The 25,170-nt window shown below is 60.0% G+C and overlaps 2 protein-coding genes across 4 annotated transcripts; both read right to left on the reverse strand.

Moving 5' to 3' along the window:
- Positions 1 to 7,813: 7,813 nt before the first annotated feature.
- FXYD2 (FXYD domain containing ion transport regulator 2) lies at positions 7,814 to 10,877 on the reverse strand. Of its 2 annotated transcripts, none has more exons than XM_039564968.1 (6): positions 10,046 to 10,877; positions 9,186 to 9,224; positions 8,974 to 9,048; positions 8,325 to 8,361; positions 8,146 to 8,176; positions 7,814 to 8,003 (listed from the first exon to the last, which is right to left on the reverse strand). In XM_039564968.1, the coding sequence occupies exons 1-5, from the start codon at positions 10,116 to 10,118 to the stop codon at positions 8,152 to 8,154; spliced, it is 249 nt and encodes an 82-aa protein (XP_039420902.1). In that variant the 5' UTR covers positions 10,119 to 10,877; the 3' UTR covers positions 7,814 to 8,003; positions 8,146 to 8,151. The 2 variants fall into 2 exon arrangements, with proteins under 2 accessions (XP_039420902.1, XP_010402094.1); XM_010403792.3 differs by lacking the exon at positions 10,046 to 10,877 and adding an exon at positions 9,840 to 10,013.
- A 92-nt stretch (positions 10,878 to 10,969) lies between these two features.
- FXYD6 (FXYD domain containing ion transport regulator 6) lies at positions 10,970 to 21,059 on the reverse strand. 2 transcript variants are annotated; one of them, XM_039564967.1, is made up of 8 exons: positions 20,980 to 21,059; positions 14,165 to 14,224; positions 13,922 to 13,963; positions 13,763 to 13,837; positions 13,591 to 13,627; positions 13,321 to 13,370; positions 13,177 to 13,219; positions 10,970 to 12,729 (listed from the first exon to the last, which is right to left on the reverse strand). In XM_039564967.1, exons 2-7 carry the CDS (start codon positions 14,220 to 14,222, stop codon positions 13,191 to 13,193), a joined length of 291 nt encoding a protein of 96 aa, XP_039420901.1. In that variant the 5' UTR covers positions 14,223 to 14,224; positions 20,980 to 21,059; the 3' UTR covers positions 10,970 to 12,729; positions 13,177 to 13,190. The 2 variants fall into 2 exon arrangements, with proteins under 2 accessions (XP_039420901.1, XP_039420900.1); XM_039564966.1 differs by having other exon boundaries at positions 14,165 to 14,227.
- Between the last annotated feature and the right edge of the window lie 4,111 nt (positions 21,060 to 25,170).

Genomic DNA, 25,170 nt, shown 5'->3' on the forward strand with positions numbered 1-25,170 from the left:
CGCCGCTCCCGCTCCGCCCCGCTCCGCTCCCGCCCGTGGGCCGGGCTCCCGCCCGCGCCCGCCCCCCCCGCGCCGCGCAGGGCTGGGGGCGGCCGCGGCCCCCGCCGGCCGAGCCCCTTCCTCCTCCTCCTCGGCGTGCGCGGGGGCTGGCAGAGCCCCTGGCCCCCACCGGCCGCCCCCGAGCTGCGCTCCCCCCCGGGCCATCGGCCCCGGTGCAGCCCCGCGAGGCCGGAGCGCGGTTCGCGCTCCCCCAGCCCTGCAAAGCGGCACCGCGGAGCCTTGCCCCAGGTGAGCCCTGTCCTGGCCGCAGGGCTGCGGGTGCAGCAGCACGGCTGGGCCACCCGGGACGCGCAGCTGGCACTTCTCCTGCTCCCCGGGCCTCCCGCACACTCTTCCAACATCCGGGGGACAAAACCGATACAATGGTTTGGGTTGGAAGGGACCTTACAGACCACAGGGACACCTTCCACTAGACCAGGTTGCTCCAAGCCTTGTCCAGCCTGGCTTTGGACACTTGTGAGGATGGGAGATCAGGGTTTCAGCAGCTCGTGCTGCTCCCATGAGAGGGACACAAGCCAGACAGGGCCAGCAGATTCATTACACATTCATCCCTCCAGCCAGCAAATAACAAACAAATACCAGCTAATGCTTTACTTTGGGGTGTATTTATCCAAGGCTTAGCTCAAGCCGAGGCTTGTACTCCCCAAGACTTAGTCGCACCAAAGCCAATTTGTCTGGACCGTTAGAGCATTCAGAGTGTCTTTCCTTGAAGTGATTATAGCAGGTTTTCTTTGCTTTCCAAAACAGCCTTTACAAGCTCAATTTGTTGGAAAATAAACAGAAAGAAAGATTAAAGCATTCAGATTTCAAACAAAACAACCAGCAGGAAAAACATTACGTTTGGATTTTTTAAAAAGCGCTGTTTAGATTTAATTGAAAACGCGACTATCGTCACGGAAATTGGGAAAACAACAGTCCCTTGGCCATTTCCAGCCCTCGTGGATTCACTGCAAGCCTTCTCACCTACAAGTCCCCTGAAGAGCTCACCAAGGGGGTACCCGTGGGTGGGAGGTTCCCATCTCGGAGCGGGGACACAGCCAAGGACACGGAGAAGCTGCCAGGACTCAGGATCCTCCATGCCCACCCCGTGTTCCCCGTCCCCTCCCTGCTCCAGGCCACCCACACCAGAGACGCTGTCATTTTAGTGACAAGCACAGCGAGGCCACCACCACCTAACCCCTGCCCAGCCCTCAGTGCCAACAGCAGAAACAGGGGCAAACACTGCCCGTGCTGTGCGGGTCTGGCACACCACAGCCTTCCCCCCTCCTCCTCTCCAAGGATGTGCTTCCTCTTCCTCGGTGCTGCCGAGCTCGGTAGCGCTGTCACCACCCCCTCCCCAGCCCGTTCCGAGGCCACCTCAGCGGCTCTGTCACGGCGCGTGGGTGTCACAGCCCTCCCACACGGGCATGTGCCGCTCACCAGCCCCACGCTCGCACCCCTGGCCGTGCCACCAGCGTCCCGAGAGGCGGCGAGGCAGCAGCTGATGCACACGCGGTGCCCACACATCCCTCCAGGAGCCGAGGTGCATTTCAATCGCCACCTACATCGCCGTACAGATGTTCGCTGATACTTCACGGGGAAATTGGTATGCAGGCCCATGCCCAGGCAACCAGCAAAGCCCGGGCTCTGGGGAGCCCCAGCCACATGCCAGGCATCTGCCCCCTTCCCTCCCCAGCAGCTGCTGCAGGATGGCAGCACGGCACAGCCCAGCCTGCTGCCAGCGAGCTGCCAGCCCCGGAACCTGCTACAGCACTTTGCAAACCAGCACACAACGCATCGGACTCAGGTGTGATTGGTACCCTCCCACACTTGGCAGTGAATGAAACGGGGGTGCGTGGGCTGGCCGGGCACTCGCTGGCACAGCACCCACGGGGCCCCACGGAGCTCTGTGAGGCATGTGAGCAGGGGGAGTAAATGCTGCTCGCCCGCTCATTTTTAGCTCCCTTGGCTGTTCAGCAGCTCTCGTGAGCTTCCTCACCATCCCCAGCTCAGAGAACCAGCCCAGCACACTGATCTCCCCCACCAAGGGCTCCTTCCTCCAGGACAGGAGCTGCTGGCAAGGCAGGAAGCATCACCAGAGTCAAAACTTAAGCCTGGCGGGGCGAGCACTCAGCCTGGGTCACACTGGGGGAGGCCTGGTGAGTCCTTGAGCCGCCTGTGCCATTCACTATGGCCCCGTTTGCTCCTCCACGGCTCGCTCAGCCCAGGCCCTTTGCCAGCTCGCTGAGCCCCGGCCCACGTGCGGGGCTGGCAGCGTCGGGCAGGCAGCCAGGACTCCAGGAGCAGGAGCTCCTGCCAGCCCACACCTGGGGCTCAGCTCCTGCCCAGCAGCCAGCCACCGTTTGGGGACATCAGCCTCTCCACAGCTCCGCGTTTGGATGCACACAGGAAGCGTTTGTGCATCGCCTTTGCACGCGTGCTCAGCCCGGAGAGCTGGTGTCCTGCTAACAACCAGAACTGCACCGTGTGCTTTGTGTGGCTGTCATGAGGAAAGGCAGGAAATCTCCACAGTAATTATTTGGGCACTGCTGACCTGTGCTTTGGCAGCACAGGCGGCTCGCAGGAAGCCAGGCCAGTGCTGACTCGCGAGGAGAAGCCTGTCTCACGCTCCCTGTAGCCACTGCCCTGCTCACAGGCAGCCAGCAGCCTGCCAGAGCCAGCAGCCGGCCCAGCTGCACGGCTCAAAGGTGAAGCTCATACTGAGGAATTAATTCCCTGGCCCAAACTCCGCACAAGACACAGGAGGAATTACAGCAACACATGCCCACGCACAGCTCTGAGCCCCAACAGGCTCTGGGAGGGGGGACCCTCTGTGCTTCACCACAGCAGAAATTGCACAGGGGAGGGTCTTGCTGCCTCTCCTGAGGGCACGAGGCAGCCCACAGCCCTTCAAAAACAGCCACCCCCTTCCCTGGCACTTGTTCTACCTCTGGGCAGAATTACACTCAGCTCCAGGCTCCCCCAGAGCTCTGGGGGTTACAGCAGTGCCCTGTGCTCACCCACCCCGTTAGCCAGGGAGGTATTTCCTCCTAAAGACAATTATTCCACTAATACTCGAAAAACCCACTCTCCATGCAGGGACACAGAGGGACCGTGAGGAAAACAACCAAGAGCAGGGTCCCCATAGCACCCCCATGGCTCCCGGGGTCAGCACCCCACATCCCCCCCGGCCAGGGCACACCTCACCTCCCGCCGGGCCCCAGCCCCGTGGCCTCGGCCACCCTCGCAGACAAATCCCCGGAGGAAGCAGTCATTAAAACAACAGGGCTACTTATCTCGGCGAGCCGATTGCCACAAAGCCCTTCCCACGCATCGCCAACTTACCCTCACAGCACCTCTCCGGCGAGCAAGGCCAGCCCGCTGTGACCCCTCACTGTCCCACAGGAACAAAGACACGAACTGTGTCCCACACAGCCGCCTCCAGCCCAGTCCCACCAGTAGCATGGTGGACCGGCTGCGGGGCGATTGCAGGATGGGTTTCAGCTGGGCTGATTACTGGGTACACCTGGGTGGAAAAGCACTGGGCGTGCCCGGGACTGATTCCCTCCAGCAAAACCTGTCCTGGATCCCCGTGCCCCTCCTCCCCAGTTGCCCCCAGCCCCAAGGCTGGCCCTGTGTGGGTGCTGAGGGGGGAAGGACCCCACCTTGCCTGTGGCTGCAGCCCCCCCAGTGCCTCAGTCTCCCCAGTGGCAGAGGGGAGCAGGCGGCTGCCACATGGAGTGGTGGCACTCCAGTGGCCCTGGAGGTGGCAAGGGGCTTGTGCCTCAGTAAAGGGCTGGCAAACCCCTGGACAAACTGGCGCCAGCAGGTCAATTACCCAAAAATGACATCCTACTTAAGCCCCTTGGTCGTGCACTACAGGAACAGCTGCGCCTCCATAAGGGATCCCTGGCACTTGTGACTGTGGACAGGCAGTGACACGAAAAGCAGGAACAGTTTTAAACTTCCATCCCAAACCATCCTGTGGTTCTGTTCTCTGCGAAGGGCTCCGTGTCCCCCGTACCCAGAGCCGGAACTCCTCGCCGGGCAGCCGGGATGCTCGGCTTCCCAAGGAAAAGCCGCTTTCCCGGCAAGAAGCTGGGATTTGGTTCCCTCTAGTGTCGCCGCGCTCCGTTGCTGAGCGGGGACAGGGGCGAGGGGACTTGGCCGAGGGGAGCCCCGTGCAGGGAGGAGAGCGGGGTCCCTGTCCTCGCCAGCGCCAGGGGCTTTGCACAGTTTTAGCACGCTCCGGGGGCTAAACAGCCTGCCCAGGACAGCGGTGGAGGGATTTAAAACAGGGATTTAAAAGACAGATGTGACCCCTGGGGACACGGTTTAGTACTGGCCTTGGCAGCGTTGGTTAATGGACTTCAATGGTCTTAGAGGTGTTTTCCAACCTCTGTGATTCCAAGGCACGGTCCTGAGACACACGGACTGGGTTCATGGGGACCCTCCTTTGCTTCCAGCCACATCCCACTGTAAATCCCACCGGGAGCACCCAGCCTGTCCATCCCCAGGTGTCGCTCCCACAGCATTGCTGCCTCCGGCCGCCTTCATGCGAGCAGTTATTCCCTAACCATCTCCGCTTTGGGGCACGTGCAGCACGGAAATGGGGGCTGGAATGTCGTTTTCTGGGGCTGGAGGATAATTCCAGCCTGTGGAGCGCTGCTGTTTTGGCAGAGGTGGTGCTGCTGCTGCTGTTGGATGCGCTGCCTTTTCGGGAGCAGAACAAAGGGAGGCCGAGGCGCGTGGCTGGCTCCTCGCCAGCCCGGCCCATCTCTCCGCTCTCCAGTGTTCCTCTCTGTCTCCCTGAGTCACCATTTGCTGCTCTCCTCTTTAAACTAATGAGGAGACATTTTGCATTCGTGTTTCCTCATGGGCGAAATGCACCCCTGGCATCACGGAGCAGAGCTGGCAGCTCCTCCCTGGCTGCTGCTCCTCCGGTTCCGGCCCTGCTGCATCATGTCCTCGCTTCCAGTCAGGGATGAAGCACAGGGACAGGCCAAGCCACAGCTGGCCAGAGCCCCTCTCCCTCGTACCTGTCCATTCAGAGACTGGCGAAGAAAACAGGGAATAACCAGCGCCAAGGGGAAACTGTTTGGGTCTGGAAGCCTTCCCAGAGGAAAAGGGCACTCCAGTTGTCCACTGTATTATTTACCCAATCCCCTTTGTGCCGCAGAAAAGATTTACTTTGAGAAGATTAATGGCTCAAGGGGCTGTGAGAGAAATCCTCCGAGATTGCCTGGTTCAGGGGAGATGGCAAACACCTCCTCGCCGAGGCCACGGAGCAGAGGGAGCACAAGGAAAGGGCTGAGGGGCTGGGCTTGTCCATGGGACACCCTCCAGTGGGGACAATGACTCACCGTGGGGAGAGCAGGACCCTCCCATCGGGGCAGTGGCAGGAGGAAGGAGACACAGTGGCCTTTTCCTGGGGTGCCCCCAGCTTCCCTCTCCCAAAGCTCCAGGGCTCAACGTCCAAAACAAGTGACTATGGAGGTGTGGAGAGCTGCTGGCAGCCCCCCCTACCCCAGCACAGGGAGGGCACATTTACTTTCCTCTGTTCCCGGTTCCCAGATTCCTGGAGGAGCACGGTGCTGGGCTGCTCACAGCTGGAGCTCTGACAAGACCCAGCCCTCCAAATGTCACGCCCAGTGCAAGGGTTTGGGTGCTGGGTTGTGCCCTGCCGCTGCCCCCGTCGGTGTCCCCAGCCCTGGCTCACCCCAGGCCGGGCTGTGGGGCTGTGCAGGTGCGGGCACACGTGGGAGTCCCCAAGCCGTGCAGAATAATGCCATTAATGCCATCTGGTGCCGAGACAGAGATCCCGCACGGGAGCCAGACACGGCTTTTCGCTCCCCATAATCCCCGGCCCCAGAGCCGCGGGGGTTCCGTCTGCGGGGCTAACGGGGAGCTGAAGGGCACGGCTGCAGCCCTGGCACGCTCGGGAGCCGGGAAGGAGGGAAGCCCTGGGGCTCAGGGTGTGAGATCCTGCTGAGGACGGGCTCATTTCACACCTGCTGCCTTCCTGTCTGCCGAGACCTTCAGCTCCTGATTTTGGGGGACACAATCCCACCACACTCAGTGAGGTGTGGGCAGGGCAGTTCTGGTGTGACCAAACCCTTTTGTGCTGTTAAACAGGTACTTTTCATGGAATCTCAGGATCATTTAGTTTGAAAAGCACCTCTAAGACCATCAAGCTCAACCATTAACCATTTTCTCCCTCAGTCAAAGGACTCAGGTCCCTGTTCGAGCTGTGCAAAACGGCAATGAATCTTTATTAGTGGGTCAGTGTCAAGTCAAAATTATATTCCAAAATAATCTCCTTATTGTGTTAAATAAGCACCTCAGATTAGACAAATTGCACGGATTTTGCCTAATAACCTTCCCCCAGTTAATCCTATTTTTCTGTCAATGTCTGACCTCGATCGAAGCCCAAACAGACCCAGGGAGTTGGTTTCTCCATCCCCGTTGTGCTGGGATGGTCGGGGTCCCTGAAGGCAGCCCCTCGCACACCTGAACAACCACAGTGGATTCCGGCGAGGGGAGGAAACCCCCTGAGTTGGAGTTTCTCACCCAAACCATTCCCTGGTCAAACACCCCCTGGACTTAACAGTGTGAGAGCGAACATCCTTCCCTGAGTGCCTCCTCTGCTTGTTTGGGGTGCCCCGAGGGCCCCTTTGCCCCAGGCCTGCAGGAGAAGGGGTGAAGGTTCTGGGGGGCAGCGGTGGGGGACAGGCAGCCCGGTGGGGGACAGGCAGCCCTGCCCTCCCGTCACTAGGTGTCTGTGTCGGGCCAGCTCTCCGCACACAGAGCGAACCTCCCTCCTCACTCACCGCCCAATTGCGGGAGAGTTTGGCTCTTTTTTTTTTCCCTTTTCTCTTTGAAAGAGGCGTTTCTGGCTGAATCCGTAGCTGAGAGAGACCGAGAGCTCACACAGAGCTCTGTGCTTTATCCCAGCCCTGTTCCCGACCGAAAAGGACGCCTGAATCACGCTCCGTGGTGCTGTGCTGGGTTGACCTTGGCTGGACACCAGTTGCTCACTGAGCTGCTCCACCGCTCCCCTCCCCAGCAGGGCAGGGAGGGATTAAAAAGAGGGAAAATCACCCAAACGCGTGGGTCAAGATAAAGGCAGTTTATAAAGTGAAAGCAGAGGGAGCGTGAACACAAGAAAAGGGAAAAAAAAGAAACCCAGAAGACTGAAATTCTCCACTTCCCATCCACAGGCGATGTCCAGCCCCTCTCCGGGAAGTCAGGATTGCTCTGCAAGGCAAATGTTGTGACGTACGAACACCCCCCTTTCTCCTCCTTTCCCTTTTCTTCTGTACCTGAGCCGGTGTCACCTGGTCTGGAACGTCCCTTTGGTCAGTTTGGGGCTGTCCTGGCCGTGTCCCCTGCAGCAGGAGGGGCAGGAGCCAGAACTGGAGTGTTACCAACACCTTCCCAGCTCCCAACACAAAGCCCAGCACCGCGAGGGCTGCGAGGGACAGAATTAACCCCATCCTAGCCAGACACGAGCACACAAACAGCCCCACAGTGCTGCCAGCCCCTGCCTCGGCATCCTAAGGGAAAGGCAAGTGCCGCAGGATCCAGGACCTGCAGCTGGGAGAAAACCCAGGAGTAAACCCAGGGCGGAGGCGGCTGGCTGCTCCGTGCCTCGGGCTGCGGAGGAGCCAGCGGGGACCTTTGCTGGGTCTGTGGTGGAAGACGCCTGCAGGGCAGAAAAGTGATTGGCGCTGGCCCAGGAAAGTGGGCGATTCAAACGCCTCAGGCACAGAGCTTAACCTCTCAGAGCTTGAACTTTATTAGCCAAGAAACTCTTGCTGGGTCTAAGAGAGGGGGAAGCACGAGGGTAATTTGCGGTCTGGCCTTGCGGGGTAATGGATCCACTGGAGCGGGGTGAGGGGTGGCCACTGGCCAGGTCTCCTGGACTTCGGCTGGAGCTCTGCTTCCATGGCGGCACTGCAGCTCTGAAAGCGGAGAGAGGGAAGGTGACATGGCCAGCATATCCCAGCCCCTCTCCTCCCGGGAAAAGCCCCCCAGAAGTACTTCCCTTGAAGCACGAGTACCCCAAAGCATCGCTGCCCAGCACAGGGAGCTGGAGCCTCCTACCTGCACCTACAGCTCTTCCTCGTTCCCTTGTCTGTGGAGCAAAAAGCAAGGGGAGAACTGTTACACTGGGCAACGTGGCTGAGAGAGAGGGGAACACGGGCTGAACCGCGGCCCTGCCAGCTGGCAGGACTGGAACAGGCAGGAGAGACGAGGCTGCCTGAAAACAGCGCAATACCCACCTCCTCTTCTTCCTCCCTCCGCAGTGGAACCGCTGGCCTGGGGGCGAGAGGAGCGACTGAGGCTGAGCCTCCCCCAGCCCCATCACACCCCCCCTGCAGCCCTGGCACTGCCCAGCCACAGGCTTCTGCTCAAGCTGTCCCACGAGTGCATATGCTGCTGGTTTTCATGGTTTTCTCCCTAAAATTAGTGGGAGCCATCCTTGCAGCAGCTGTGACACCACGGCCACCCCACACGGAGCGGTGCCAGTACGGAGCAGTGCCAGAACACCCAGGCAGGGTCACAGGGTGCCCTGCACACTCAGCACTGTGTCACTTTGGGAGCTGCTGAGGTCCGAGGGCTCTGGGAACGCTGGTTCCTCTCTCTGGAAATGTCAGAGTTTTCTCTGCTATTTTTAATGAGTGACATTCCCTCTGAAGCCTTGGCACTGGCAGGGAAACACTAAATATTTACGTGGTCTCCCTCCCAACTCGATCTCCGCTGGGAGCGTGCCTGGATGGAAAGTTCCCAGGCAGCCCCGGGGGCAGGCTGTGCCCACCCCTGGTGCTGTGGGGCGGGGTTGGTTTCCCCCAGCCCCCTCCCGGCCAGAGCAGGGGGCTGAGCGGAGCAGGGAGCGGAGCCCAAGGGTGTCCAGCCCACCCAGGCACTTACTGAGGATAATGAGGAGCCCGATCACAAAAGCCACGACGGCGAAGATCAGCCCCCCGTTGCGGATGGTGTCATAGTCTGAGGAGGAGGAGAGCCAGGAGGTGTCAGGCCAGCCCGAGCGTGGGGCTGAGCCCGCAGCGCAGAGCCCGTGGCAGAGTGGCAGGGGGCTGCCCGACCCCTGCCCGCAGCCCCCAGGCTGCCCGGGGCACACTCACCGTAGCTGAACCTGTCCGCACCCTGCTCGGGCACTTGCTCTGGAAAAGAGGAGAAACTCCAGTGAGAGCCACATCCTCAATGTGGAGGCGGGAGAGACCAGGAATGAGGACTGCAAGTGAGAGAGCTGTGACTTCCTTGGCACGCAGCTGAGCCAGGAAACTCCAGGGTCCCACCCCAGGGGCTTTAATGTCCATGGCAAATTCACGAGATGCAGTTGCAGGCTGCATTTGCAGGATGGTCGGGAGCCTTTGAGCTCCAGGTGAAGCTGCAGCCAGGGAGCCGGCTGCACTGCCCTCGGGCAGTGCCACTGCCTGCAGGACTCCATCCATGGCTCTGCTCCCGCAGTGCACAGGGCTCAACAACCCCTCAGGCTCACACCTCACACCAGATGCACCCCAACAACCCCCCTCCACGCCAGCAAGCTCATCACTGTGTCAGCCACCTTACCTGACTGCGCATCCCCCTGCTGGGAGCGGCTTGGAAGGAGAAATCACCCCAAGAAGCCAAACACCAGCTGGCACCGATGTGCCACAGGGCTGTGGAGCTCTGAGGATCCATCCCCACGTCTCCCCACCCCAAATCCTCATCGAGAGCTTCCCCCGTGGTGGGAGGGACCAGCCCTTCTCCTCGCGTGGAGATATGTCTGTCCTTACCGTCACCCATGGCCTCGGCGTGTCGTCCGGCGGGCGCCTCGCTCTGCGAGTGGGCACCCACGGGAACGCGCATTAATTGGGAGACAAACCTCATTAAACATTAATGGCCTCGGTGTAATGTTTATCGCAGTCACGAGGGGAGGCACAGGGCTCCCGCCCGCCTTTAGGAAAGAGCGAGGGGAGGGAAGGGCAGGGGCAGCACCCACCGTGCCAGCCGGTGCGGAGGGCTGGGCACCCCAAGCTGCGTGTCCTTGTCCCAGCCCGCCCTCCCCTTCCCATTGTCAGCCCTGCCGGGCTTCACCTCCTGCGGCGGTGACGAGCAGAGGGATGGGCTCAGATACAGGCTGTGACTGCCTTTTCCTGGAGAGGAGCGGCCAGCACGCCCCGTCCTCCCAGCCTGGCACCGAGGGTGTCCCTCGGCCGGGTCAGCAGCCTCCGTGCCAGCACCGAGCCATCCCGGGGCCCGGCAGCACCCCGGCACGGCGATGTCCGTGGCGCATCCCTGCCGGCAGTGGGCACCGGGATGCTGCGCCCCTCTCCGGGCAGTGCCAGCCCCGGGCCCGGCGGGGCCAGACGCCAGGAGGGCTGTGCAATCCAGTTTGCTCTAATCTCGCCATCAGCGAGCGGCAGTCACGCGCCCAAGCCGATTAACGCCGGGGAGGCCGGGGGAGAGCCGGCCCCGAGGGACGCTCCCCTTGGCGGGGCTGAGGAGCGCAGGCACCCGGAGCCCGCGGCAGCCCGGCTCCGGGGCCATGGGGTGCAGCCAAGCCCCAGGAGGGTGCTGCGTGGGGCCGTCTCAGTGGCACTGCTGTCACTGCTGTCACGGTGCCCTGGCAGCGCTCAGCATCCGCCGGACCGGCGCGCCAGCAGCCCGACACAGCGGCTCCCAAAAGCCGAGGGACAAAAGTGTCCGTGGCCGCGCCCCCGCGCTCCCTTCCCACGGGCTCTGGCCCTTGGTGAGCTGCAGAAGGGAGCAGGAGGGGGCTCGGCCGGCACAAAGCCCGGCTGTGCTGCCCAGGGCGCTGCCCCTGCTCCCCTGGCCCCAGCCAGGCCACAATGGGACGGCGTGGGAAGCTGCCAGGCTGCCCTAGGAACGCCACGACCCTCGAGACAACGCAGGCAGGCACCGATAGAAACGATATTTTATTCCTTTCCCCTTAGGTCACAGCACAGAACACACCAGCTCTCCAGCACAGCAGCACACTCGCCTATTTAAAAGGAGACACAATAGCTCAGTTTATTTTACAACAGTCAGGGTTTGGCCATTTCACACACCACAGGGAGCTCTTTGTTTCGTGGTTACACCGACGGCACACTACGGACAGCACGGGCACTCCGACGGGACACACACCGTGACACGCGGGGGCCGGGCCGGGGGTCTGCTCTGCCCGGGAGCTCTCTGCGACAGCCAGGATGGAGGGAAGGGACACAACATGAGAGACACGGTCCCTCTGCCGGGCACAGACGGGACAGAGCTTCCCGGTGCCACCAAGTGATGCCAAGCACACTGGGATACAGCCCACGCTGGCAGCAGGGCCACCACAGTGGGATGGACACAGCAGAAACCCCTCTCAAAGCCATCCTGGAGGACAAGACCCCCTTCCCAGGGTGGGGATGGCACCCTGAGGTGTTTCAGTGCAGCCCTGGGGACCCCCACTCCTGCCCCCATCCGAGCTGGCAGTCCCCAGCCCCAGCCAAGCTTTTGCCTGCCCAAGCCTTTGAGGAAGGGCCAAAAATCACAGGCTTGCCTCTGACCCATGAGAGGACACAGGGTGACGATGGCCTCTGGGCTCAGCATGCTGTCACAGTGCAAGCTCAGGTGTGCAAAAGCCCCGAGAATCGCTCAGTGCCACTTGCTGCTGCTCTGTGGGGAGAAGGGACAGCTCGCACCAGGGGTGACACGGAACCACCACGGGACAACACACAGCACTGACATGGGTGGCACAGGGAGCGACAAAGCGTTAGGAGGGCCAGGGAGCACCAGGAGGAAATGCTGCTGCCCCTTCCCTGCCGGAGACAAGCACGGACAGGATCTCTGCTTCTCTTTAGCCCTCAGACTGTGTCACCCACCCAGCTCTGGCTTGCGGGCAGGAGCTGGTTTGTGCTGGTTAGCGGGGTCACCGCTGTGCTGCCGCCCTCCTCCACAGTGTCACCGTGCTGGGGACCTCACGCGCTTCTCTGCCACCACGGCCTTGTCTCACACTTAGAGCAGCGTCCCACAGGTTTAACCAGGGACAGAACTAGGGAGTGCCAAGCAGGAGAGGCAGGAGAGCTCCCTTCAGCCTTGAATCCAGCACCCCAGTGACCCCAGCAAGGAGGGCTGAGCCATGGGTTGTCCCTGCCTGACTCACCCCACACCATGGCTGTTTTTAGGCTGGGGCGTGCAGGGGTTATTGCTGAAATGGGGACAGGTGGCCCTGAAATGGCTGGGCAGGTCCCCAGAGCACTGCAGGCCCCCAAGCCCTGCCCAAAGCCAGTGGGGCTGTGCTGCTGGCACTGGGCAGGGAACGGGGGTCCCTGCCCCGCAGCCCACATTCCCTGTTCCCAGGCTTGGAGGGCAGCCCAAAGGGCAGCGCCTGCCAGTCCTACAGAGCCCGAATCACACGCACAGCACGAGAAAGGTGAAGAGAAAGTCACGATTACAACATCAGCAACAACTAGCCCTAGAGGTAATGATCATCTCACAGCAACATTACACACCACGGGAGGCAGCGAGGACGGTGAGCAGAGTTTAGTCGGGTTAGGAAACAGAGAACCGGTGCTGGAGCACAGAGGGGGACACAGACACGGCAGCTCCGCGTCTCCTGAGAGGGACCTGCTGCTGGGGTTTCAGTTTCCTCGCAGGCCGCGGGCATCTGCGCTCCGAGCGTCTGTCCTCGGGTCTCTGGGTCTGCGTGGGGAGCAGAGCAGTGGGTCAGGCTTTCCCCACACAGGGGTTGTACCCCAGCAGCACCCCAGCCAGCACGGGCTCCAGCCTTCCCCCTCTCCAAACCAGGGCACGGGCCAGGAGGTGGGGGAGCTCAGAGTGAGATGCCCCGAGGGACTCACACTCAGCTCTCTGAACATCCTAAAGCCAAAACCACTCTGAGCTGGAGGAGCACAAGAAAAGGAAGTGCAACACAAGGGAAAATCCAGACAGATGCTTCCTTTTCCTACTGGCCTGCCTGTGGACGCTCAGGACCTCGCCAGCACTGTGAGTTTCCTTGCTGTGGATCCCATCAGTGCTCACCCCCATCCCAGGGATGCAGAGCTGCTCAGTGCCCCGCAGTCACCCCGTACGTGTCCCCAGCTGTCCCTCCCATCCCGATGCCCCCACCCAGCCTGGTCTGGCACTCACTGCATGGCTCCTGCTCAGTTCTCTGCTTTCTGTGCCGCCGTCGCTGCAGAGGGAAGAGCAGAGAGGTTTGTGGTGCCTGCCCAGCACTGGGAGGGGGCTGTGGCACGGGGCAGTGGCACAGGGACCGCAGGACAGTGACCTTACCGTTCGAGGTGATCAGGTTCTCCGCCTGAGCCTCCTCGTCCCCTGGAGCCCTGCAAGGAGAGGAGCACGGTGAGGGCAGCTGGCATCTGTGCCCCATCCCAACATGGGATGCCCAGCAGCGTGGTGGGATGCCAGGCAGGGAGCAGGCAGAGCCCCAAAGGGACACTCAGAGAGTGCAACCACTCTGCCAGCTGCGGGAGGGAGCCCGGGAGGAGCGGAGCAGAGGGACTTTCCAAAGGAGATGTTCCCCACCAGGCTGCCCCCACTCACCTGGGCTTCTGCTTGAAACTGCACCTGCACCTCCTGCCTGCAACGGGAGAGAAACTCCGTGAGCATGGCCAAAGGGGGAATGGGATGTGGCCTTTCCCAGCGCCCCCCACCATAAGAAGAGCCCCTGCTGTCCCTGTCTGCCAGCCCAGCATCCACCACATCCCAAACTTACTGAGTATGAGGAGAATGCCCACGGTGAACAGGACCACGGCAAACACCAGCCCCCCGATCCTCAGGCTCTGGTAATCTGGGAAGGGGAGACACAGGGCTCATTCCTGCTGGGTTCAGGGAAGGGGGTGGCTCCTTTGCTCGCCCTGGCATGCTCACTCACCGTAGTTAAAGGGATCCTCCTCCTCCTTCTCCTGGGTGGCCACTGGAAATGAGCAGACAAGGGGGTGTGAGGTGAGTGAGCCCCTGGCTGAGCCCTGGTGGCTCCCCACAAACCCTGGGGCTCTGGGCTCCCATGGCTGTTGCCCCACATCCAGCTCCAGCCCCCTTGGATCCGTGTGGAGGCCGTCCCCCAGGGTCCCCCAGCCTTTTCCCGAGCTGTGTGTGGGAAGCACCGGGCACCTACCGTCTGCCACGGCCGCTGGCACCAGCAGGGAGCACAGGAAGATGAGTGCTGCCTCCATGGCTGCTGTGAGAGAGGGGAGAAGAGGGTGTCAGCACCCAGATGCCTCAGGGAGGGAACTACAGACAACCCATGGCCAGCTGTGTGGGCAGGCAGGGCCAGCCCATGCTATGGGAGAAGGAGCCAGGCTGGTCCTAGGAAACACCCAGGTTACCTGGTAGCCCAGCAGTTCAAAGGTAGGAGGGGAAGGGTTTGAGCAGCCAGCCAGACTTTTTTTTGTGGGGTTCTGTGATGTATTTTCGACTATCTCCACTTGGCATAAATCTCAGGGCAGTCTCAAGTTTGCTCTGCAGGCAACGGGGACAGCACCCCAACAACCCCACCCTGGGCACCCTGGCAGCGCTGTCCAAACACTCCTGGAGCTCTGGCAGTCTCGGAGCCGTGCCCACTCCCTGGGGAGCCTGGGCAGTGCCCAGCACCCTCTGGGGGAAGAACCTTTCCCTGATATTCAACCTAAACCTCCACAGACAAAAAAAAAAAAAAAAAAAAAAAAAGAGGCTGGATTTACAGTTACCCTCGTTTGCTAAAACACCCAAGCCTAAATCCCTCTGTCTTTGGGAGAAATTGGCATAACTTAACCAGTTTGCTGAATATTTCCAGCCTCCTAAACTGGGACAGACTCCACTCGCACTTGGGATTATTATTTTTTCAATGTGGTGCGTTTCAATTAAAAACTTTCTCAAGAAGATTTAAGAGACACCACGGAAGAAGAGGCAAGAAGAACAATTTTAGTTTGCTCTTTCCACATCTGCACTTAAAACTTGATTGGTTTAGAGCATCCCAGGGCTCCTCTCAGCACGGCACGGCTCGGCACGGAACACCATCCGGCCATCAGCCCCCAGCCCGGCCCCTGCTGATGATTTGTCCCAATTAGCATAGCAATTACACCCCCGCAATGAGGCCAGTGGCCCTGGTGGGACGTGAGCTCAAAGACACACTTGCCCTCCGGGCTCCCTGCAGCAGCAAGGAGAGACCATAAATAACCTCGGTGTCCCCTCCCAGTGGAGCCTGGCCCTGTCCCTTCACTGGGAACACCCGGCCGGAGCTCGGACATTTCTGCCCGGTGTAAGGACGCTGTGGCCGGGCTGTGACGCTCCCTGCCAGCTCGGGCAGCGGGGACATGTCCCCATTTGCATTTGGGATGGGCACCTTCGCTGCTGGGAGCGACCCGGCACCGCTTGCTCTGCCACTGGTGCCCACAACCTGCTGCCAGCACCCCCTCTCCAGCTCCCAGGGGACAGGGGGGAGCTGCTCCATGTGCTGCCAGCTGGCACAGGGCACTGCAGACCGATCGTCTGCTGGCTGCGTGCGGGGGGCACCTCGTGCCACGAGGAGAGGGCTTGGCTGATGCGGCTTGCTCCGAGGGCGGGGGTGGCAGGCTGGCTGCTGCCTCCCCGTCCCCGCAGCTTCCCCGCGCTGCCCCGGGGCCTCTGCCTGTTGGTGTCAGCCGTGCCAGGCAGCCTCCCCGTGCCCCGGCGCCGGCCTGGGTGGCCATACATGGCCGGGGGCACGCAGAGAGCTCGCTGCTGGCCCGGGAGAGGAAGGGGGGGTTATCGGGAGCCCTGCGCGGCTCCGATAGCGCCGAGTGCTACAGAGCTGCTGCAGCTGCTGCGCTGGATTAGTGCCGATAAGGAAGGGGCCCTCGACACAGCAGGAATTCAGCTCGCTGACGGATGCAGATCCCGGCGTGCCGCTATTCAGCCCCTCCAGAGCCTGACCTGATTCCCAGCCCACGGCCGCTGCCAGCCACGGGGGAGGCAGCTCAGCTGCCCCCGGGCCGGCTCCCGAGACACCGAGGTCCCCCCGCCCCTGCCGCGGCCCCTTCTCCCAGTGCGTGCTCGATGCTCCCAGGATCGGCACGCGTGGAGCAGGCTCGGCAATGCCCACAGGTGCTGGCCCCAGCAGCGCTTGGCTCCGTGGCCTTTCCCAGTGCTGCCCTTGGGAGCCAGTTCCCACTGCACCGACAGAGGAGGCAGCCCCGGCCTCACCAACATTCCAGAAACCGCCTTGTTCATCACAACAAGCGGCATCCCACTGTAGATACAAAAATGCTGCTAGCAAGGATTTTCTTGCTATTTTCTAAATCCATGAGAGACTTTTCTCTCACACAGAAGAAGTAGCAGAGTATGTAAACAACCAAGCCACCTGCAACCTTGAAAAGTCTTGTTTATGGTACAGTAGGAAAATATTTTGACAATGGATGTTTTAGGATTTTAGCCAATCACCCCCAAGGGGTGGCTGGTCCTTTGTCCAATTAGACTATGAAGAAAAAGTCTGTAAAAGAGTTTGTAAAATAATTAAATAAATCAATCTTGCTGCACAATTCCTGCCTGCTGGATCTTCTCTCCTCCTCCTCCCTACGGCTGCGGGACACGGTGATGTACCCTAGGCCTGCGGTAATATCCCACGATAACTCCCATCCTTCCCTCCCCTTCCACGATTTGCCATTCCGCAGGCGATGTGTTTATCCGAGCACTGGAGGGTTTCACCCCCCTCTGCTGCAGCTGCTGTGCCATTGTGCAGCGCAGGGCTGCACCAGAGCGCGCCCAGACCAACCCCCTCGTTTGCTGAGACGCAGATTTTGGGGTAATTACCAGGTCTTAGAAACACACACAAAGAAGCCACAGCTGGTGACAAAGTCACTTCGAGCTGCACGAGTCCTTCTCTCACATTCTTTATCTTTTCACCGCCAAGGCTGCAAAGTCAGTCATTTTACCCCTGAGGGCTCTGTGTGCCCACAAGGGCTGTGACACAGCTCACGCTCTCAAGCCATGATCAATATCAATCGGCTCCTGTATTTCTCAAGCAAATCACCAATCAGATTTTTGCTGTTTTGCTGCTATTTGCCCACTATTGGAGTATTCCCTGAAGAGCACGCTCAGGGAATTTGACATTATTCCCTGCCCCGAGCCCCCTCCACGTGGCACTGGGCCCTGCCCAGCCACACACGCCGCCTCCAACCCTTCGCACAGCGTTTGGCTTCTCGCACGTAGCGCGGCAGAGTTCGCTGCTGGGCCGAGCCAAGCACGCAGCACACATATGTTCTTTGTTTTTCTATCTCAATTCCTAGAATTCACACACTTCCGCGCGCTCGAACTTATCTCTGCACGAGTGAACCGCCAGGATTGGCAGTGTCCCTGCTCCAAAGGCAAACACGGCGTTCTGCAGTGCAAACGAGCCCAGCTCTCCTCCAAGGAAGCATATGCCTTGCAAAGAGCCACAGGTTTTTTGGGTTGCTCCAAGTTGGCCCACCCACTTCTTCCTGAAGCTGAAATAAAGTGAGAAGAGCGAGCACTGCTGAGGGTTTGCCGTTCTCCCTGCTCCTGCCTTCCCTCCTGCTGAATCCAGCTGTGCCTTGGCACAGGAAAGGAGAGGAAATCCAGCAGCTGCCACATCCCACAGCCCAAATCTCCCCCTGTTTTCTCTGCATCGGTGACACAAAGTTTGGAGTCACCACCCTGGACACCACGGGCAGTGGCAATGCCTGTGACTTGAACCAAAATGTTGGGGTTTCCTGTTAAAACAGCGAGATCTGGCTAAACATGGAGAAAGTCAGAGCAGCACAGGAGTGGAGCAGTGGAGGCCAGAACTCCCCTTCCCGCTCATGCCAGCTCAGCCTGCTGCCTTATGAGGGAAACCAGACATTTCCCCCCCATCCCTATCTCCACAGAAGAGCCGGTGGTAGGAGGCAGCAGGAATCTGAGAGGCTCGGGAGGAGGAAGCAGCGACACAGAGTGAGGAAGTACACGGAGTTTGCTGTTTTCTGGCAGGACGTGGATGAGAGCGGGTTCAGGGACTAACCCAGAGCTGCCAGAGGCAGCCAGAGCTGGACCTGCCCCACGGTGAGGGTCTGTTCCCCCTGCCCAGCACAGCCAGTGGTGACACCAGCAAGAGTGACAGTGGCAGGGCCACCCTGGCACCAGGAGCTGGGAGCCACCCGCCACCCACACGAGCCGGCCGGATGATTCACCTCCCGCCGCCGCCCTGCCACGCGCACAGCCAGCATTCCCTCCACGCAGAGCACAGCCGCAGCTCCTCCTCAGCCTCTTCCTCCTGGATCATCCCTCCTCGCCATTCCCACGCCGTTGCCTTGGCGTGTGTGCGTGCATGGAGCCCTGGCTAGGGAGAGGGGCAGGCAAATCCGGGCAGACAGACCCAGTCTCTCCTGCCTGGCTCCGCTCTCTTGCAGCATGGCAAATCCTGCCAGAGCGAGGCAGGTGAATTTGTAACGCTGTTGGATCTCCAAATCCCCTTTTCCTTCCCATTGTTTTGCATAGGTCTGCCCTGTCAAGTCTCAGCCATCACAGCGCAATTCCGGGCAGCCTCCGCCTTCCGTCAGGAGTCCTCAGGGCATCTCCCGAAGATCAGACCTAGTTAAAATCTCTGGTTTCTGTGCAAAGCCCCCCAGACCGTGACAGCAGCGCTCCTTTGCCCGGGGCGTTTAAGAGCGTGCATGTGTGAATGGACATTTCCAGCTCTGCATAGATGTGCTCTTCTGCCATTTCACGTCAGCATCAATCTGGCTATTAATGTGCCTGTTGTTGTGCCTCCTGCTTCCAAATGAGAGAGGAGATTTCCAGCCCTCGCCATTCCGGTATGGACGGCCCTTCCCAAATCCGGTGCTGATTCAGAGCCTGACTGGATGGGAGACACAAACCTGGCTTTACTACGGTCTAATTGTCTCTTTTGCTGGTTTGGGGTGTCTCTGAGCACACCATCCCCCACCTGTACCCCAGAATCCCACTTGCCTCCTGCAGGGCTTCTTCCAGCCTCATGGAACTGACCCTAAACCATCAAGGAACCTCAGCCAAGACTGCCTGGCCATGTGTGGCTCAGCACAGTCCCCAGCCCCCCAATGACACCCCAATGAGGCAGCCAGGCCAATCCTTCGCTGAGGCAAACCTCCAGTGCAAACCCTGCTGCCTGGCCAGGGAACCCAGCCCTGGGCTCGAGCAGGCAGTAAACATCACCACCACCTCCCACCAGGAGTCTGCTGCTCCTGATCCCTCCTTATTTAATTAACAGATAACCAGGTGCCGTAAACCTGACCGTGCACCTGCCTGGACCGTCCCATCCTCCCGCCACACCCTCGTTTGGCCGCACACCAGCTGAATGAACCCGGGCTCTGCACGGGCATCAGCCATGGGAATCCCACAGGTGAGACACAGGAGAGGTAACCTGGAGGATCCTGGTGGTGAGAGCACCCCAGAGCACCAGAACACCCCGGCAGAGCAGCGTGCCACAAGCTGTTGGAGGCTCCCGTGTGTGCTGGGTACCACAGCACTGCCACGCTCCGCCACACATCACAGCGGACATTTTCTCCCTTCTCTCCTCCGCTGTCACCATCAGCTGCGAGCACGAGGCACACAGCAGTCCCCAGCAGCACGGCTGCTGTCCCCACCTACACTGCCCCACACACAGAGTGATGGGCAGCTGGCACAGCCCCCCAGGTGGGACAGGAGAGGCCAGGAGAGGACACCTCCATGCCGGCAGTGCCTGCGGTGCCTTCTCCATGCTCGGGAATGCAACAGCTGCAGAGCTCTGCAGCCTCTTTACACCTTGCAAACACACAGACAGCCTGAAAGGCAAACACGGGGGACAGCTGGGCACAGAGCTGCTGGCTTGCTGTGCCAGGGAGTGTCCTCCACACCTGGCAAAGCCGTGGCTCCCCACCATGTTTTACCTGAATGGGTACGTTGAGACAAAGCAGATACAATTTCCAGGTGAGCGTGAGCCGTGAGGCGCAGGCAGACTCACACCTTGCAGGCACAGGGTATTCTCCAGCTGGTCCCAAACGCTCTAACAGGTGGCCCAGCTTGGCAGCCATGGCACTTGGTGCTGGCAGCTCTCCACCTCACTCCACCTTGGAACCACGGTCCAGTTGTGCATGAGCAGGGATTCTCCGGGTTTGTCTTTGTTTCAAACTGGGAGCAAAACCCCCAGCAAGACTGAAAATCCCAGCAGGACCCAGCAGCATCTTGGAGCACTGTGGGCTTGTCAAAATGGGTGCTCCATTCTAATCCACACACGGCTTTCCCCGAGAGGCTGCTCCTTCACGCTGCTTATTCACATCCACACAAACCACCTGTCACTTTCCCTCCCACAGAAATATCCCTGCAAGATCCAAGTTCCACCACATGGACTCCAAAATCCGTTTCTTTGGAAGCATTAATTACACACCCTGAGAGACATGCTCTTCCCTTCCTCCGTACGCCTTCCCGGGATGAGGCTCTTGGCTGTTTACGCACGGTGTTACTACAATATTGAACAACAGGAGCCAGAGCGCTGCCAAGGGCTGCGAGAGAGGGAATCCCCCGCTCCCGGATCCCCCCGCTCCTCACAGCCCTGCCAGCCGGGAGCACCGGGCGTGCTCCGGGTCTACCCGCGGTGGTCTCGGGCGGGGTCCGCCGGGGCATCCTCCCCTGCACGGGGGCTGGTAACCAGGCAACGGTGGGATAGGGAAACCGCGATACCCGGCGTTGCCATGGCAGCCGCCGGGACCGGGATGCGGGCGGGTGGGGGGCGCAGGGGCGATTGCCCCGGGGCCAGCGGGGCCGAGGTTCCCGGCCGCCCTCCCCGCGGCGAGCGGGCTGTGGGCACGGTACCGCCACCCCGGTACCGGGGGCCACGGACCCCCGACCGCGGCAACCCCCGAGCCGCCGGCGCTGCGGGGCCGGACCCCGAGACCCCCCAGCCACCCCTTCCCTCCCCTTCCTCCCCACCGTATCCCCCGAGACCCCTCGCCGGCCGGACCCCACCTGAGCTGGGCAGAGCCGGGCAGGGCCGGGCTGGCCCCGCGGCGCCGGGCGGTGCCGGGGGAGCGGAGGCGGAGCGCGGAGCGGGGCTGCCGCACAAAGGGGGAGCGGGCGGCGGGGCGAGGCGGTGCCTGCGGGGCGGGGGGCGCGGGCAGCGGGCGGGGGCGCGGCCAGCACGGCCCGGCCCCGGCGGCTCCGAGATCCCCCCAGAGGAAGGCACGGGGATGCTCAGGGGAATGGAGCCCCTCAGCTCTTGACACCGCTGAGGGTGTCCAGCCTGAAGAGAAGCTCCAGGGAGAGCTTAGAGCTCCTTCCAGCGCCTGAAGGAGCTCCAAGAGACCTGGGGAGAGACTGAGGGACTGATGGATTGATGAGATTAGGGGGAATGGCTTCCCACTGCCACAGGGCAGGATTTGGTGGGATATGGGGAAGAAATTCCTCCCTGTGAGGGTGGTGAGGCCCTGGCACACGGTATCCAGAGCAGCTGTGGCTGCCCCATCCCTGGAAGTGTCCAAGGCCGGGTAGGATGGGGCTTGAAACAACCTGGGATAGCAGAAGGTCTGTCAGGGATTTGGAGCTTGAAGATCCCTTCCAAGCCAAACCATTCAGTGATTCTGTGGTTCTACAAAAGTTCCGGTGCCTGCAGGCAGCAGCTGTGAAGGGGAAACGCTCACCTGGCTGTGAAGCCTCCCTTCCCACAGCAGAGCAGGCCTGGACTCTGCCCTGAGCTGCGCTCCAGGCTTGGGGGGAGCGAGGAACAGACTGGGAGCTCCTCCGGGGCCAGCAGAAAACACCCACAGGTGAATTGGCAAACACAGCACAGAGGCTTTGCTGTCCTGCTGCCTCCTGAGGGCTGGGAGAGGGGCTGCCAGGCTGCCAGGCCAGGTGGCCCAGTTCACAGGGCTTCAGTCACGGCACTCACCAATCTCAGGGGCCACCCAGGTCAGGGTGGGCAGCAGGGCCACTTCCAGCAGGGCCTGGCTCAGTTTCAGGCACACCCAGGACCTGTTACCTGCACTAACTGCCCCAAATCCACCAGCACTTGGCTGCTGCAGGAAACCAGACCCTTTGGGTGTCACCCAGAGCAGGCCGGGAACCAGCCCATGCTTCAGCCAGCTGGGACAAAACGCTGTCTGGCAGAAGGGCCGGACAAAAAGCCCTGTGAAAAGCACTGAAAGCCCAGTCACAGAGCTTTGTGGCAAGCCCAGTTTGTCCCCATCAGACAGCCAGGCGTGTTGGGAGGGGCAAGATTGGGAGGGAGATCCATGTTCAGTCCAGGATGTCAGATGGGAGCAGGGTGCTGGGGGCACTGCCAGGCAGTAGCTGAGAGCCATGGGCACCACTTTCTCCCTGGCCAGACTGGCACACCTCTGTCTGCATGGCTCCTGCTGCTGCCCTGCAGAGCCATTTCTTCTTGGAAAAACACCTCAGCAATGCTGTCACCACCGAGCTGGCTCATCCCCTATTAACTCCAACGCAACTGAGATAGAAATCAGGTGGTGATGGCACCATTCCACAGCCATTTCCCTGCTTCCAGTAAAACATAAAAAGAAAATAAACCAGCACTGGCATTTCAAGGCAATTATTCAAAGGGTCAAGAGATACAGACCAGCACCGAAGAGCTGGAAAACATCAAGTCCCTCTAATACAGAGGGATAACAGGATAAGGCTGTCAGTTACCCTGCAGAGAGGGAGGCAGGGATCAAGCCATTATAATCAAATTTTGGGCTTCTCTGACCTTATCTGCTCCTCAGCTGTCATTATCCACAGCACACAGTAAAACATTCAGGTGTGACCGTGCCCTGGGGGCTGCAGCGAGCACGGTGGGGCTCTGCAGAACCCTCAGCACAGATCCCCTATGCAGCAGCAGCCAGGACACAGCTGGATGTGGCTGGGTGTGCTCCACGCTCTCCTTCCTTTGGTTCTTTACTTACAAATTCCCAAGGAGCTGCCCAAAGTGAGTAGAATCAAAAAAATTAGCAGCAATTATTTTTTTCCTGTATAAAGTCGGGTAAAATAGGGACCCCAATGTGATTGTGGGAAGGGAAGAGGAAAAGCAGCTCCAGCAGTTGCTCGTGGTAAACATCTGCTCCCCAGAGCTGTGCTGCTGGAGAGGCTGTACCGAGCTCCAGCTTCTCTTCTGGAGAAATTGGGCCAAAAGTAATGTGGAGGCCAGGCAGGAGATGCTGATTTATGCTAACAAAGGGGCTGGGCTGATCTCCTCAGCTGTCTGAGTGAACAGGAGCACTGCCAGGGGAACAGTGAACAGCAGCTCCAGCAGGGCATGATTTCATCTGAGCCCGTGTCCCTTACCCTGGAGCAGGTGTTTCCTCCCCAGACTCGCTCTCCAGAATTTTCCTCTCCAATTTCAAGGTCTCTCCCTGTAATGCCATGCTTGGAAATTGCCTGTTCAGTGGCAACGCAGCCCTCAGCCCCACCAGGGACACGGGAGAATGGAGCAGTGACAAAAGCTGCGTGTGGCCGTAAGGCTCCGTTTACCCCAATAACATCATTTTCCATCAGGTCCAAGTCATTCCTTGTGCCCTGAGCTCCTGCAGGAGCGGGGATCAAGCAGCGGCTGCACTGAAGCTCCTGCACTGCCCCGTGGAGCAGAGCTTGAGCTGAACTCCAGCGACTCCGTGCCAAGTGATGATGTTACTGACCATGGAAGGGAACCAATCCCCAAGTAGAGGAAAAGCATTTTTGCAGAGAAACATCATCGCTGAAACCCTATAAACAAATCTGTTTTGACACAGCAGAACAAAGAGCTATAAAAGGAGAGATCGGGAAAACCACCGCTAATGGGCGGTAATTCACGTGGTGCCCGCCAGGCTGTATTTTTGTAATTTGCATCCCTTTGGGACGCTGGCCTATGATTTCCAGAGCACAGAGGAACATGGGAACAGCCCGGCCAGATGTGGGGCCACGCTCGGCACCCCTTGTCTCGGAAGATGCTCTGGAGCAGGACATTGAGCGAGCAAAGGGCTCCACAGGTGACGGCCTGGGCTGTCCCAGGAGCTCCTCGGGGCTGGGCTGGTACCCACCACAGCTCTGCTCCCCCGGGGGATGGACGGTGCTCCAGGAGTGGAGACAGAGCGGTGTCCAAGGTGTCTGCCTCAGCTGCACGGCATTTGGGGTCAGCATGACAGCCGTGGCCAGGCGGCTTCACAGGAAAATAATCACTCCTAATCTGCTTAGAAAAGTTCATCCCTTGGGAAAACACAGCATACCTACCCGTGGGCCTGGGGGGAGATACTGCTGGATGGCAGGTTTAGAAGAAATAAATTAAATTTGTATTAGGGGCTGAAAGCCTTTCTCTGCTGTGAGAGACTTTCAGAAGAGCAATAAGCCCTGAGGAGGTGAAATCCACAGCAGAGGAGAAGGTCCCACACGTGCTGAAAAGTTACGATTACTGGTCCCAGAACACAGCTCCAGCAAGATCAGCCCTTACTGGGTTCCAATTTTTGGCTTATTCCTTCTCAAGAGATCAATTTCTCCAGTAATAAACCAGTACGAGCTGCTGCTCCGCTCCGACTTATCCACAGAAACCCCCAGATCCCAGAGAGCCTCTGCACAAACCTAAGCTGGGTCTGTGGCTTGAGGCCTGCTGAATTCCCACTTTAACCAGACCAAAACAAAACAGGGAAATCAGGCAGGGCCCCATCCCTTACTCAAGATCAGCTGCTTCTGTTTATGGAAAACTGTGTTGCCGTCGCCGCTGCACACGCAGGGCAGTCCCTGCAGCCTGCCCAGCCTCGGTGTGCGGGGAGCGGGAGCCCGCTGCTCCTCCCTGGAATTCAGCAGGGGTGCCCAGGCCCTTTTCACAGGTTATGAGGTGGGAACAGTCCCCTGGGCCCTGCACACTCCGTTCTTCACAGGCAGCTCCTGCATCCGTGGGAGGTTTCTGGGCTGCTGCTCTGAAAAGGGATTTGAGGTCAGGCTGACTTGGTGCTTCCCAAAAGGCACCGACTCCCTTTGTTTCAGTTCAGTTCTGGGGCAGCCACCCAGCACTGCTCCAAATCCATGAGAAGTGAAGCAAAACCAGGAATTCACCCACCCCTTCCCATCAGCAGGGAGGTGGCAGCCCCAGTCCCAGGGAGAGGCAGGTGCTTTCTGCACACCCAGAACCAGACCAGACCTGCTGTCCCAAAATCCCAAACCACAGCGGCCCATACCCTTTCCCAGGGGAAGTGG

The sequence above is a fragment of the Corvus cornix genome, chromosome 24 (assembly GCF_000738735.6).
Source record: "Corvus cornix cornix isolate S_Up_H32 chromosome 24, ASM73873v5, whole genome shotgun sequence".
Lineage (NCBI taxonomy): Eukaryota > Metazoa > Chordata > Aves > Passeriformes > Corvidae > Corvus > Corvus cornix.

Excerpts from the sequence above, each read along its gene's own strand:
- FXYD2 (XM_010403792.3), bottom strand. The coding sequence starts at position 9,933 with ATGAGGTTTGTCTCCCAATTAATGCGCGTTCCCGTGGGTGCCCACTCG. Across the intron at positions 9,049-9,185 it reads TGCGGACAGGTTCAGCTACG|ACTATGACACCATCCGCAAC; the intron begins GTGAGTGTGCCC and ends CCTCCTCCTCAG. Across the intron at positions 8,177-8,324 it reads GGAGGGAGGAAGAAGAGGAG|ACAAGGGAACGAGGAAGAGC; the intron begins GTGGGTATTGCG and ends TTTGCTCCACAG.
- FXYD6 (XM_039564967.1), bottom strand. The coding sequence starts at position 14,222 with ATGGAGGCAGCACTCATCTTCCTGTGCTCCCTGCTGGTGCCAGCGGCC. Across the intron at positions 13,964-14,164 it reads GCCAGCGGCCGTGGCAGACG|TGGCCACCCAGGAGAAGGAG; the intron begins GTAGGTGCCCGG and ends GCTCATTTCCAG. Across the intron at positions 13,838-13,921 it reads GGAGGATCCCTTTAACTACG|ATTACCAGAGCCTGAGGATC; the intron begins GTGAGTGAGCAT and ends TCCCCTTCCCAG.